General features: G+C 44.7%; 1 protein-coding gene across 9 annotated transcripts in view; it reads left to right on the top strand.

The window, feature by feature from the left end:
• The first annotated feature begins 725 nt into the window (after positions 1-725).
• Septin6 (septin 6) overlaps positions 726-14,273 on the top strand; it is a 67,967-nt gene continuing 54,419 nt past the window's right edge. For 4 of the 9 annotated variants that reach the window (XM_063246329.1, XM_013150161.3, XM_013150162.3 and 1 more), the window contains exon 1: positions 1,223-1,513. In XM_063246329.1, coding sequence (XP_063102399.1) covers positions 1,484-1,513 — 30 coding nt within the window. In that variant the 5' untranslated portion in view covers positions 1,223-1,483. Of the gene's footprint in view, positions 1,031-1,221; positions 1,514-14,273 lie in introns of those variants that run through there. The other 5 variants (XM_003467590.5, XM_013150159.3, XM_013150157.3 and 2 more) reach the window with 4 other exon arrangements.

The following is a 14,273-nucleotide window of genomic DNA, read 5'->3' as shown; positions in this document are numbered from 1 at the left end:
TCCTTCTCCTCTCTCCTGCCACCATCTCAAGGGCTCCCTCGGCTCCCTCGCTGGGTATCTTTGTATCTTGGGGGGGGGGGCTCCCAGCAGGGTTCCTTCCACAGGTCTGCACCCCCCATTCCCAGGTCCTTCTCTGAGACCAGGGATCCTACCCTTTTGGAGAGTGCAGTGTCCTGCCGGCTTGGAGCTGGGGCAAGCCAAATTTGCTTGGATTCGCCTGTCACAGGGGAGCCAGCAAGAGGCCAATCTCAGGGGAAAAGGGAGGTCGCCAGGGTTGGAGAGGTGCAGAAGTTCAGGAGCAAAGGAGACAGGGGAGCAAAGTCCTAGCCTTCGGGGAGTTCTTATGCGCAATGCCGGCCACATAGTCCCGGGTGGCATTAGAATTAAGCGGGAATGAGAGAATAAGAGGGAAGAGAGGAGAGAGAGAGAGGCTCAGAGACAGAGACTGAGACTGAAAGAATCACACCTCGGCCGCTCCTTGTCCCCTGCTCCTCCATCCTGTCCTACAGTGCCGCAGAGTTGCGGACCTGCCTTGTCTCCTGAGTCTGGCCGGTGGACCCAAGCTAGAAGGGTGGTTAGTCTGAGCCTGTGCTCACGCCAATCATCTACAGCTGGGTTGAAGAGAGCATGTGTGAAGTCTGTTTGTATTAAGTACCCAATGGTGGCGAGCTCGGCTTCACGAAATTACAGTACCCGAAGCTTGGAAACCCCAGGGCAGCAGGGATATTTTAGGACCCCTGTCCTCAGGCTCCACAAGTCGCAGCTCAGTTAATGGGGCCACAGCCCCCTCCCCCAACCGCCTCTTTTCTAACCTCCAATGTGAAGCTGCAGGTGCCGCACCCCCCCTCCCCCAGCCTCAGTAAAGCCCTTGGGCGGAGGAGGGTAGGTGGACCACAGTGGAGCTTTGAGACTCCAGCCGGCCGCCAGCGCTAGCATCCAAACGCCGTGGGATCTCGGTGGAGAGCAGGAGTGGGTCCGGGGATCCTGGCGGAGGGAGAAGAGGACTGCAGTGCTCAGCCACAGAGCTGAGGTGGGAGGGGGAGGGGCGGGGGCTCCCAGTCCGGGGGTCTGGGGATTTAGGGCTACTAGGGAGAGCTGGGGGGTGTGACAATTCAGCTGAGGTCGGGACGTACCACGGAGCCCAGTGGCGGGTGGGGGCAGAGGACGTGGTCACCGAGGGGAGCCCCCGCCCCCCTTCGTAGAGGCCTACGGCTGGGGTTGCAAGATTTGGAACTGGGCTCCCTGTAAGGGGAGGCTGTGCAAACCCGCCCCCTCCCCACACCCTCCTTCCGAGGGGGTGGGCAATAGAAGAGAGGTTGGGGTTGGAGCCTCGGCAAGGGGGCCCCTCCCTTGCACCTCCCCCCACCGGACTTGGTCGCGCCCGAAGTGTAACACTTTCTCTTTGTCGAGGAGCTCCTCTGTTTCCTGTGCAGTAGCTCGCACTGCGGCGGCACCCGTGGCAGCCCTGGCGGACGCAGGAGCGATGGCAGCGACCGATATAGCTCGCCAGGTGGTGAGTGCGGGGCTTGGATATTAGAACCTGGGCTAGGGGTTGGAGGAGTACCCAAGAGACTTCTCCGCCTTTACGGCCACCGTGAGCGGTACAATGGGCAGCATGCAGGAGCCTAGGCATGGCGGGACTTTGGCTCTCGGGGTCGGCGGCTGGGTCCCCCGGCCAATCGTGGAGAACTGTAGTGGCGGGCAGGCGGGCAGGCGGGCAGGCGGGCAGTCGGGGGGGCTCTGGCAAAACCTGCGAGCGGGCAACTCAACTTGCCTAGCCAGAGAGCTGCAGTAAGCGCCACCACCTCCCCCGCTGCAGCTGCGGCCCCGCTGCAGGGGCGTTGCCGAATGAATGGCCGCACAAACCTCGACCTCCTCCCCGCCCCAGTCCCGGGCCCCCTGGCCTTGCCGCGGCCCTGCGCACAGCTGCGGGCTGAGACTCCGGCTAGTGGCTAGTACTAGAAGAGGGACACAGGGCTAGGCTTAGCCTGGGGCTGAAGGTAGAGAGTGTGAGGGGTGCTGGGAGGTGACTGGTTGGAGTAGGGTTTCTCCATATGCATTACATATGTGACTGCGTCTGTCTATCAGTGTATGCGCGTATATGTGCACGCGTGCGCCCTCCTGCCTTCCCTTGGCGGGCGGTAGTGGCGCTCTGGTTGTGTCTGTGACCCTAGAGTATGTTCACCGCTATAGTGTATATGGGCGCATCTGAATGCCGCGGTCTCTGCTCCTGTTGTGTGCTTCTGGGTCCCGTATGTGCCTCTGTGTAGAGTGCAGCTTACTCGTCTATAGGTGGCTGGCTGTGTATTTTGGCATATTTCAGAGCGGACCTCTGGGGGTCCGTCTTGAGTGTGTGTTCAGTGTAAGTGGGCATGTGTGCTAAATTCTGTGGAGCCAACTTCTTTTTATGGGGACTGAGGAATATAAAAGAGAAACTTGCAAAAGCAATGTCGTCTCTCTTTGTTGGCGACCAACTCTGGAAAAAAACATTCATTTAAAAAACTGAAGTTTTCCAGCCTCGGGTATACAGAGAAATCATGCTGAATTGACCTGAGGCTCCGTGTTTGTTTCCTCATGCCAGAACTTTGGTTACAAAGAGAGATGATTGGGGGGGGGGCAGTCTAGTTTTTCTATTCATCCATGGGCACCTGGGGTTTTAAGAAGTACACCAACATCCTAAGTTGAGACAGGAGAGTGAGGTAGAGGTAGGTTAAATCCTGTTACACCAAATACTGCTTTGTGAAAATCTGCAAGCCACAAAAAAATAATGTTAAACTTTATAGCTTACTTATTTAGAGAAATAGTCCATGCAGTGCAATTCCTGTGCAGAACAAACAAACAAATGCCTGTAGGTATTTGATGTAATTGCAATTGATTTGTTTTCAAAATCTGAATTTAGAGTCTGACAGTATTTTCTCTCTGTGGGGTGGAGGAGTTTATTCCATCTCCTGTCCCAGTCTAGGAGAAGGTCAGGCTCATTTCTTTGGAACCTCCCGCACTACCTGCATACCCAGCAGAGAGATCTTTATGCAATGTGGAAGGACAAGTTGTAGGTGGGAGCCAGTCCCTGTAATGATGCAATATGTAAGAATTCTCTTCACCCCTAAGATTGGTACTGTGATATCCATTGCTTTAGTGTTCTGAGGGCTGCTCAGAATGTTTCAGCTCCTTGTTACCTGCATTTTAGAGATGGCATACTTTAGTGTAGGAGTTCATCTCCTGGATTATGCTTGCTTTATCTCCAGTGACCAAAAATGACACTAATGATTTTTCTCATCAGATAATGAATTTGCATCGACCTGCCCATAGAGTCTCATCGGTCTCCATTGCCTAGATTAGGATTTCAGGACAGATGTTGTCAAGGGGATCATTCCAGAAGGTTATCTCCCCTTAGGCATAGTTTAGACAATCCAGAGATCCCTTTTGTTCTGAAGATGAGGGCTGGAGGGTGGTTCAGGGCCACTTTGTTTTGCATGGCACCAGTAGGCTCTTGCTGGCCTTGCCGTACAGTACACTGAGAAACATAACTGTATGCCAGATTTTAAAGCTGAAAGAGCAGCCCAAGCACTTGAGACCTTGTTATGATGATAAATGGGTTTCTGGGAAAACTGACGTCACTGTTCATGCCTCCTTCCCCCCAAGCCAGTGAAGCTCTTATTTATGTGTCATTTGTCTCTCTGTTCTCTTTTGTGTCTGCAAGAAGTTATAATTCACTAAGGGAAGATGAAATTAACTCAGGAGACCTTGAATGGCTGGTTGCTGCTGATTTCTTCCAAGGAACATGCATCTAGGGTTTGGAAAGAAACTTGTGAATAAGCCTAAGTATGGCTAGTTTAGGAGTTCTTTTTAATAATCTCTGAGACATGGTGTCATGCAAGTAGCACCCCAGTGTGTGTGTGTGTGTGTGTGTGTGTGTGTGTGTGTGTGTTCATGTGTGCCCAATGCAGTCAAGTCACTGTGGCTAAATATCCTTTGTGATTATACAGGCCAGAAAGTCATTGGGTTGGGCCTATATTTGGGCATGGATGAAATTTGGAAGTTCAATTCTTGTGTGCCTAATTCATTTCCATCCTATTTGAATGAACACTGCAAAGGGTTCTGTATGATTGCCCTGTTTTACCGTCATGTCCATAGGCATTTATTTGTTTGACAGATATGTCCAGCATTATGGGTAGCCTTTGTCAACTGCTTTAGTTACTTTCTCTCATTGCTGAGACAAAATATAAAACACTCAGAGTTGAGGGAGAAAAAGTTTATTTAGCTCTTGGTTTGTAGAGGCTTCCGTAATCAGCTGGCTTCAAAGGCAGGGTGGCTTGGCAGAGGGATATCAGTGGAAAAACAATTCATGGCAAGAAGAAAGCAGGAAGGCCATGAAGTAGCAAACAAAAGCAGTAGTCCTTTTTCTGTCCCTTATATTTAATCTCGGCTGCCCACCCTTAAGGCAGGTAGCACTCACACACAGGGTGGGGCACCCTTAATTCTAGCATTGCACCATGAATCAATTCCAGCATCCTCAGTCCCAGCATCACAGCCTAGATCCAGCCACCTCTAAAAAAGCCCCACCTATAATTGCATGAGGCTTTGGGGGGACCTCTAGACCCAAGCCATAAGATCAAGTATATGAAAAAAAGTAGTAGACTTAGTTCGTGACTTTTAAGTTTCCAGTCCAATTGGAGAGACAAATTGTGCACACTGAGATAATCAGAAAACTACCAAAGATCAATGGGGTGCCCCACCACCTACTTAACTAACTCTGAGATGCCTTGAGCTGCTATTAATATGTATTCTGAAGGTTATATGACTCATCCCAGATAACCTTGCAAGGCACATGGCAGGTCTAAAAACCACATCCGTTACCTCTTACACTGAGCTGTTTTGGGGTGCATATTGTCAGTGCTGGCTCCCAAAAGGAACAGTCTGGTTGAGTCTGGCTTGATCCAGTTCCACAAAGTAAACCCTGTTGGTTTCTCCAGAGGCTTTCCAGTTAATGGTTATTCTCTCAGCTAAAAAAAAATTTGCAAGGACTAACTTTGCCATACAAAATTAGCTGGGAGCTGGGCGTGGTAGTGTATGTTTGTAATCCCAGCATTGGAGGCTGAGGCAGGAGGATTGCCATGAGTGTGAGGCCAGCCTGGGTTACAGAGTGAGGCCAATGCCAGCCTGAACTCCATAGTGAGACCTTGCCTCAAAAAGATAAAAAAACAATAAAAATTTAAAAAATTAAAAAGCAAACAAAGTTAGTTGGGTTGGCTTAGGGCATCTATGTTAGAGAAACTGCACACCTTTGAGAGGAAGATTGCTGCTGAAGTCTGGTCTTCCTAGCAAGTGGTAGTTACCTTCCCTGTGAACGGCCCTGTCTCAGCTGACCCTGCTCACTAAAGGTAATGTTATATTCCAGGCAAGGAAAATAAAACCCCAATATTAGTTGTAATTCTCCTGGGGATATACTTATTGAAGAAAGTTTACATGGCTCCAGAGATTAAAAATAGTTGACTCCGAGTTGAGGGCATCTGAACAATATTCCAACTTTTCTGTGTTTGAGATTTTTTCAAAATAAAAAGTTGGAGGAGCATGACAGTACCCCCCAAATTCACGTAACGCCATCCCTCAAGGAGTGTGCAGATTAGTGCTGGAAGTAGACACAAATCCTCATGTCATTATCATTGTGCTCTGTGTGACACACAGAGTTCCTGCTTGCCATGAGAATTCATGACAAGGGGACCTAATCCAGCAGAGGATGGTGGTGGTAGGTGACAGGAAAGGTTTCCTGAGAGCTTCAAATGGGAAATGGGTAGGTGTGGGCAAGAGTGAGAACTTACTTCTGCCATCGGGTTCTGCCAGGTTCTTGGGGTATAATGGTGGCGAGGGCATGCAAGGACTGTGTCCTCTTGGAGCTTCCAGATGAGAGGCAGGAATAACCCTCTTTCTTCTTCATGGTGTAAATCCTGGAAATGTGTTAGTGGTGTGTTTCTTACAAAGCTGTATCATACCAGAGCGATTTGTCTACATAGTAAAATGAGATTTCAATCTGCAGTCATATGCATAGCATTTACTTTGTGGAGTCAGTCCCTGCTTTAAATTTTCTATTAATTTCTGGCTTTGTTACCCAACATATCCCTCCCTCCTTTTGTGTGTGTGCTATAAAAAAACAAACTCATTGTAGTTGCCTGTGCAAAACTAATTAGGAAAAGGAATCCTCTGGAAAAAGGTATTCCAAAATGCAATAGGAGTAATTTCTGAACTTCCCTCGGTTTCTGGATTATCAGAGCCATGGTTTAATGTTAGCGTGAACAATTGAGAAGAGTTTTGAGTTGCATGTATGTTATGATCACTTTCAAGATGGAAAAAAAAGAGGGAAAGAAAAGAAAGGCATAGGATGATGGATATATGTAACATGTTTTTTTCATTATTTAAAAATACTGTATGATTTCATTTTGCTCAATAGCTTCCTGGACAAGTTTTTGCTGTTTGTTTTGAGACAGGTCTCATAGAGTTGCCCAGGCTGGGCTTGTATTTACCATTCTTGTGCCTTGGCCTCCCAAGTGCTGGCATTCTTGGTGTGCACAACCATTCCTGGCTATGGACACATATTGGTCTCTTCATTTTATTCATGTAGGAGACCAAGTGATTTAATCCAGAGTGTTATCACTGGTCAGTGGAACATCGACCAGATGATACAGATTTCCTTCTTTTAAAATGCTGGCCTTTTCAAAATGCTTCTAGGAAATTAAAATTCTGCCTCTTCCCTTTCTTCTCCATGCATCCTCTAGCATCCTTACCAGGGTCAGTAAAGAGTATACTTGGATAGTTTGGAGACTCTCTGATGTTAAAAAGATTCTCAGCTTAAATCCAAGATAGCACAGTCACAGGTTGTGTGGGTTTTCTTTTTTCTCTCCATACTGCTTTAAATAAAAATCTTGGAGCCACCAGCCATGTAATGATGGATTATTTTAAGTAACAACTGGAGGGGGGGAGAATAAATTAGAAACACAGACCCTTCCTCCTCGGTTTGGCAGGAGGAGGCTTTTGCTGCCAGGATTCGAAATCGTGGGTTTCTCGGCTGCCTGCGCAGAGGAAGGAGGCCACATGCTCAGGAGGGTGAGAAACAATGTTATCCTCTTCTCCAGTGTCTTCTAATTAGAGTCAGCCATCTGCTGAATTATGTGGGACGCTCTCCACTGGCCCTGGAGTTGGGTCATCTCTTTGACCAGGAAAAAATTTGCAGGCCTTCTCAGGAACAGGCCTCAGAGGGTTCCGGTTTCCCCTGCCAGGGCTCTCTCTGACCCCTAGTGTAGGCCCTGAGGTAACAGGAGTAGAACTCCACTTTCACAGCCCTGATGAGGTGTGAGGTGGTGTTTGGTTTCCTTCCATCCAGGGGCCTCCAGCTCCGAACACTGGCGCTGAGGCAGGAACTGGTTTTTTTCACATCCCCATTAAATGAGAACAGATGGAGGCAGAGGCAAATTCGAGCTCCCCAGAGGGCAGTTGGGCATTCACCCAGAGGCCTATGGGTAAACCTTTTCTTTTTTAAAAAAATAGTTTGGAGGTAACAATAGCTAGCACACCTAGAAAACCCAGAAACAGCCTGACTTGAAATGAATATTCCTGGCTTTTGTTGGACAGTTGACTAATGCTGAGCGGGGGGTCACCCCTGGCCTGAGGTAAAGATGTTTTATCCAGACAGTGGCTTGTTCAGTTACTAGGCTTGTTAGCCCTGGGGCTCTTGAGTAGAGTTTGGCAGCTGGCCAGGCTAAGGCAGACGTAGGAATCAAAAGAGAGGGACAGACAGAGGGAGGGAGAGAGAGACAGACAGAGAGAGACAGACAGACATACAGAGAGAAAGAAAGAGTGTGGAAAGGAAGAGCAAGGTCCTCTGGGGCATCAACTGCCTCAGTTTCCTTCTGTTGACCAGAGCCACCTTGGTGAGCCTGTAGGCTCTTGGTCATGTTCCTTGTCCTTTCCCACTCTCAATGAGCATCAAGCCACGAGCCACAGCCCTGGAATTTTACCAGCATAAATACATCTGCCACTTAAGTCAGTTTTTCCATTTGAGAGTGACAGTCTGCTTGACAAGGTCCTGGATCCTAGCACCACTCTATCATTCAGGGCTAGTCACTTCCTCTTTGTGTGTCTCCATTTCCCCTTTTGTAAAAACAGTGGGTTGAATTAAGTGACCTTTTAGGGCGTTTCCACTGGATAGTTCTCGTGTTTCCTTGTTCTCCAATCTAATGTCTTTTAGGTCTTTGCCTGTTTCTGCTTCCTAATGAGGTGGCAAAATTGAACTCCACCCCTTCCCTGCATTTTGACTCCTTCCTTGAGCTAGGTGGGGAGGGAGTTGTGGAGAAGGCAAGCCCATGCTTTTAGCTCAGCAGGGTTTCCATAGTGGAATAGAAAGGACCCTTCCGATATTATCTGTCTGTGTAGGTATATATAGCTGTCGTCTTCCTATAAAGGTATATGACAGCTGAATGTTTGTTATTGAATCTCACTTTAAATGCACTAGGAGAGCTGCCTATTTAATGGAATCCTGCTGTGGATCCTTTTATAGAATGAAAAGCCACTCTGGAATTTATCTTGTGTATTTAAATCAGTTTCATCTATTGACTTGCTAAAAATGGGCCTTCCCCCTGGATGGTAGGGATGGTCCCCTGAGCTGCTTCTCCACTGAGGCATTTCTGAATCCCCTTTGGAACACTGCCCCGCTCCCCCTGCCTTGTTCCTCCTCGGGATGCCTCCGACATTCCCCTCTCCCAGTACAGAGCATTGTAACTGCCCTGCTTCCTCTTAACTCAGCTTACTTCAGCACAAGGGAAATGCTGATGTTTGATGTCTTGGGTGCATTGGAGGTTTTTACTTTATTCTTTTAAACTTCTGGGAACTTATTGGTGCTTTTGTAGTTTTTATGACCACACTGCATGCAGCAGATGGACCTATCATAAGCCACCCAGTCATTTTATCAGGACTTTTTACTGCATGTTTCAGGATATATGGTTTAATTTCTGGTTTACATGAATCTTTATAAATACTACCATATAATTATAAGTTATATATGTAACAATAAGTTACAATAAGGAGAATAATAGACTTTATTTTATCACTGGTAAAATAAATGTCTTATATGCAGTAAAGCTGCCTGGAAGCTAAAAGCTCTACTTAATCAAATTTTCTGGTTGTGTGTATGTAGAGCACTTTCTGGTTCTAGTTGAAGATTTTCATGAAATATCTGAGGCACTTTCCTGCCCAGGAAAGTATCATCATAGAATCTTAAAACAAAACATTTAAGCCAGGCACAGTGGTGCATGTTTGTGGTCACATCCACTCTGCAGGCTGAGGGATGAGCAAATTAGATGATATAACAAGACATTGTGTCTAAACCACAACAGGTAATTTTTTCCAGATCACAAGATAAAAACATGCCTATTGTAGAACATGTGAAAAACACCGAAAAGCATCATGTATAAGTTTTCTATTTAAAAGTAACCACTCTCCTCAGGCATTCCTCCATCACTGGGATGATGCTGCAGGGTTTTGTTTGTCTTTGCTTTGCCTGATAGTATTAAGTGAGCATTTCTTCATGTCATTAAATAGTCTCAGAAAACATTTTGATCAGCTACTGAATATTCCATCTTATATCAGTGAACTGAATGAATTGATTTCGAATGTCTTGGGGGTTTGCATGATCTATCAGAGGTCAGTATTCAGGGTGAGGAATGGGCTTGGAGAAAGGGAAGGTGTGAAGACTGAGCTGATTACCAAATGATGGATGAGGAGAATTCCACTTCAGCGCCTCTGTCCTTCACTAGCATGTGGATGCAGAAAGTCAGAGGAGAAAGTTGAGGAAAAGCCAAGCCTTGGGTAATGGGTTCCAAACAGCGACTACCATAGCCACCCTGGCTGTCCACGGAGGCAGGAAATTCTCTATTGACACAGATGGACCCTCAGTTCCCAAAGGCCTCCCATCCTGCTTGCTTATTCTATTACAGATGATCCAAGAAGGGCAGGGGCAGCAGGGGACAGCAGTTGCCTATTTGGGTGCTTCTGGGAACTGTTTTTATTTTCCAAATAATAGCAATGGGAGAAAGATGCACAGCCAGAGGCCCTGTAACTTGTTTTTCTTAATATGAACCTTATGACCATTTGATTAAAAAATGAAATCGGTGTGTCCTCTGGGGAGAAGGTGGAAGAGAACAATGAGAGCAGTATTTCGGCTGTGATCTCAAATGTGGTATAACGTATTTCAAAACCGCAGGTGACTGCAGATGAAGAGAAAACAGGAAATGGAACTGGGGACGCGAGAGGAGGCTCTCATTCTCAGGAGCACTCTTTCATTTCGCCTTCCTTTTAGCTCTTAGACTCTCTGCATTGTAATTACCCCTGCTATAAAACCTGCAGAGCAAGAGCTCTTCTTTCTTATATTAAAACCTTTTAAATTTATGCGGGTGATGCGTGAATACATTCATGCTATAAAAGAATCCAACACTACAAAAGCACACTGACTACCCCCTAACTGGGCCCCTATTCCATTCCCCTTCTCTGAGGAAACCACTCCCTGAGGAGTGGCTTTTTGTCTTCTATGTATGATCATATATTTGTGTCCAAATATACTTAGGCTTTTGTGCATATACAGTCTCATACTGTGCTTATTGTTCTGTTCCTTCTGTTTTCTACCTTACGCTATGCCTTGGAGGTAGTGATGTCAGTGCTCACAGAACCACCCATTCCTGTTAATGGCTGTAGAATGTTCCAGAATATGCATGTACCATAATTTAGTTACTTTGTCATTATTGTTATTACCGGGCTTACAGTATTTTTCCAGTTTTTCAGCACATAAACAATGCTGTAATGAGGTCTTTGTATAGGATATATGAACGTTGCATAAGAGCAGGCTGCAAGGCTGTGGGAGATGTATAATTTATAATTTTGGTAGCTCTGGCTTTTCTGGCCTCACAGGTCAAGCCTTAAACATAGCATCACCTGTAACTCAAGGTGACAACTTGAGATTTTAATGTCATGATATCCTGGGCCAGGTTGCCAGTTGTATGTGCTCTTGTGTACATTGTAGTCAAGGGAGCATTTAATTAACTGCAATCAAAGTAATCATGACCTCAATCAGGCCACCGTAGGGAAAAGAAATAAATTATCAGAGAGTTAGTGAGAGAAGAAGGAAATTTCCAGAGGCTGCCCAAGGTGTCGCTGTACATTCAGTGTAGTGTCTTGTCGTTTTTACCTTTACATACTTAAGTCTGAACAAAGCAGAATGATATTCATAATGATGACCTTGATAGCTTATAAGATAATCAAAGCAAGAGCATGCAGTACACATTAGACAGGATCTCAGGAAGCAGGAACTATGTAAGTACATTTTAGGCGTTTTTGTGTGTCTTGCTTTTTTGAGACGGGGTCTTACTGTGTAACCCATGCTGGCTGAAACTCATGATCTTCCTGTCTTAGCCTCTTTATTTATTTATTTATTTATTTATTTTTTTTGTCTTTTTCGTTTTTATCGGTACCAGGGATCGAACTCACGACTGCCTGCTTGCAAGGCAGGCACTTATGCCGCTGAGCTAAATCCCCAGCCCCCTGTCTTAGCCTCTTGAGTGCTAGAGTACAGGTGTGTGCCACCATGCCCACCTACAAGTTCATTTTTAAAGGTTTCTTAACTAGAGTGATGGAGATAGAAAGTTTGCTGCTTAAATCTTCAGTAGTTAAAAAGCAAAACTCATTAACTAGGCCTCATGTTCCCTAGTCCTCAGGCTCTTAAGCTAATTTATGTATTGAATGCTGAGTAAAAACCTCAAGAAGAAAGAAAGATTCTAATATTCACCAATGACCTTCACCAAATCCAAATCAATGATTGTTTTTCTTGGCTTTCCCTGTGGCTTCTGGGAATAGAAAACTACTATATTGGGCCATGGTGGTATACATTTGGAATCCCAGCACTCAGGAGGCTAAGGAAGATCAACATGAGTTTGAGGCTAGCCTAGAGTACATAAGCCATTACTAAAAACATTATGCTTATCAGGTTCTGTTTTATAAAAGTAATCAATGTTCAATGCAGAATTTTTAGAACATATAGAAATTATAAAGAAGAAAATAAAAATCGCTCATCATTCTCCAGAGATAATCACTTAATATTTATATGTATTTCTTGGGCTGGAGATTTAGCTCAGCAGCATAAGGGAAAAAAATGGAAAACTACTGTATTGGGTCATCTCTTACTTTTCTGATCATTTTCTCTTGGGAGAATCCTCTTTATCTTTCTGTTCCTTACTTATGGATGTTTTCTATATTTAGTCTTTAGCTCTTTGCTTTTCTCTCTGTGCTCTCTCTCACATCCAGTTTCATACCTCTCACTCCTACATTTATATTAATCCTGAATTCACTCTGAACCTACATTCCCATATTGCTAACTACTTATTGAAGTTATTCTCTTGGATATCTCACCATGAACTCAAAACAATCTTATTTTCCTTAATATTTAATATGTTTTTACAAATACAAGAGGAATATAAACACCCATTTTTTAAATGGACAAAGACATGAGTAGGTAGTTCACGTGTACACACATAATACACATGTATGGCTAAACAATGAAAAAATGTTCACTTTCACTGATAAAATGCAAATTAACCTGATGCCATTTTTTCTGTGATTTGGTTTTTAATGGCTAAAAAGCCAGTGTTTATGGGGAGATAGGCACACCCTCAGATACTAGTGATGGAAACTAGAAACACTTTTCTCTGTTAAATGAAACATCACTAGAAACACTTTTCTCTGTTAAATGATGTGTTAGTGTCTTCAGTATGTATCTACTTTCTGATCCAGTAGGCTTCAATACTCAGAAATACTCAGAGATATATGTAAATAAATATAAGAGATACGTGTAAGAAAAAGAATTATTATGTTGAGAACTTGGAGACATACTGTGTGTCTAGCAGTATGATATGGGTTAGAAAAATAGGGCAGATTTCTACACCGGAATGCTATATGGCCACTAAAACTGGTGTTTTAGGCAGCTTAGTGAGACCCTGTCTTAGAGCTAAAAATTTAAAAAGGATTATGGATGTGGTTCAGTGCAGAGGTTCAATGCCTAGTATCACAAAATGTTTTAGAAGTATACTTCATTACTCAGGAAAACATCTAAACTATATTATGAGGTTATTAAATCAGGTTATAAAGAAGATTATGCAAGAATACTGCTATTTTGTTAAAAGAAGGTACAGGCTCAGCTGGGCGTGGTGGCACGCACCTGTAACCCCAGCATTCGAAGAGGCTGAGGCAGAGTGATTACAGGTTTGAGTCCCATCTCGGCAATTTAGTGACTGAGAGAAGCCTTTTTTTTTTTTTTTTTAAATCGGTACTGGGGATCGAACTCACGACTGCCTGCTTGCAAGGCAGGCGCTTATGCCGCTGAGCTAAATCCCCAGCCCTTGAGGCCTTTTCTTAACATGAAGAATTTTAAAGGACTGGGATGTGGCTCAGTGCAAAGGCCCTGGGTTCAATACCCAGTATCAAACAAGAAAAGGTACAGATAAGAGGGAAATACATATAAATATTAAGTGATTATCTTTGGAGAATAATGAGCGATTTTTATTTTATTATTATTATTTTTTTTGTCTTTTTCCTTTTTATCGGTACCAGGGTATTTTCTTCTTTATAATTTCTATATGTTCTAAAATTTCTGCATTGAACATTGATTACTTTTATAAAACAGAACCTGATAAGCATAATGTTTTTAGTAATGGCTTATTTGAAAGCAGATTCTTCTGACATTCCTATAACTAAGCTCGCTCTCTCTTTTTGTCTTTTTGAGACAGAGTCTCTTTGTGCAGTTCAGGCTGCTCTTGAGCTCACTTTGTAGCCCCGCTGGTCTTGAACGCACAATGATCCTCCTGCCTCATAACTAAGCTCTCTTTCCTGGCCTCTTTCCACCCAAGGTGCTGTCAACCTAGGTCCTGGTTTAGACTATGCAATTGGCTTTGATTGCACTTTCACTCCCTCTAGCCAGTTACTTATTAACTGTTATTCCTTGTTTAGGACATCTCTCAAGTTTGTTCCTTTTTTTTTCCTGTCAGTGTTGGGGATCTAGCGCAGAGCCTCATACGTGCAAAGCACAGGCAGTACCACTGAGCTACACCCACAACCCCAGTGCTTTTGAGTCCCAGATCAAGTCAGTTCACTTTAGTCAACATGTGCCATCACACTGTTGGTGTCATTCTGCCAATTTAACACTATTGGAACTACCGGTAATATGTCTTTGTGAGTCTAGTCTC

The sequence above is a fragment of the Cavia porcellus genome, unplaced genomic scaffold (assembly GCF_034190915.1).
Source record: "Cavia porcellus strain 051 isolate PalLab524CR breed Dunkin Hartley unplaced genomic scaffold, mCavPor4.1 scaffold_3, whole genome shotgun sequence".
NCBI classification, from domain to species: domain Eukaryota; kingdom Metazoa; phylum Chordata; class Mammalia; order Rodentia; family Caviidae; genus Cavia; species Cavia porcellus.
The sequence above is the reverse complement of the archived record's forward strand: the minus strand, read 5'-3'. Positions and strand labels throughout refer to the sequence as shown.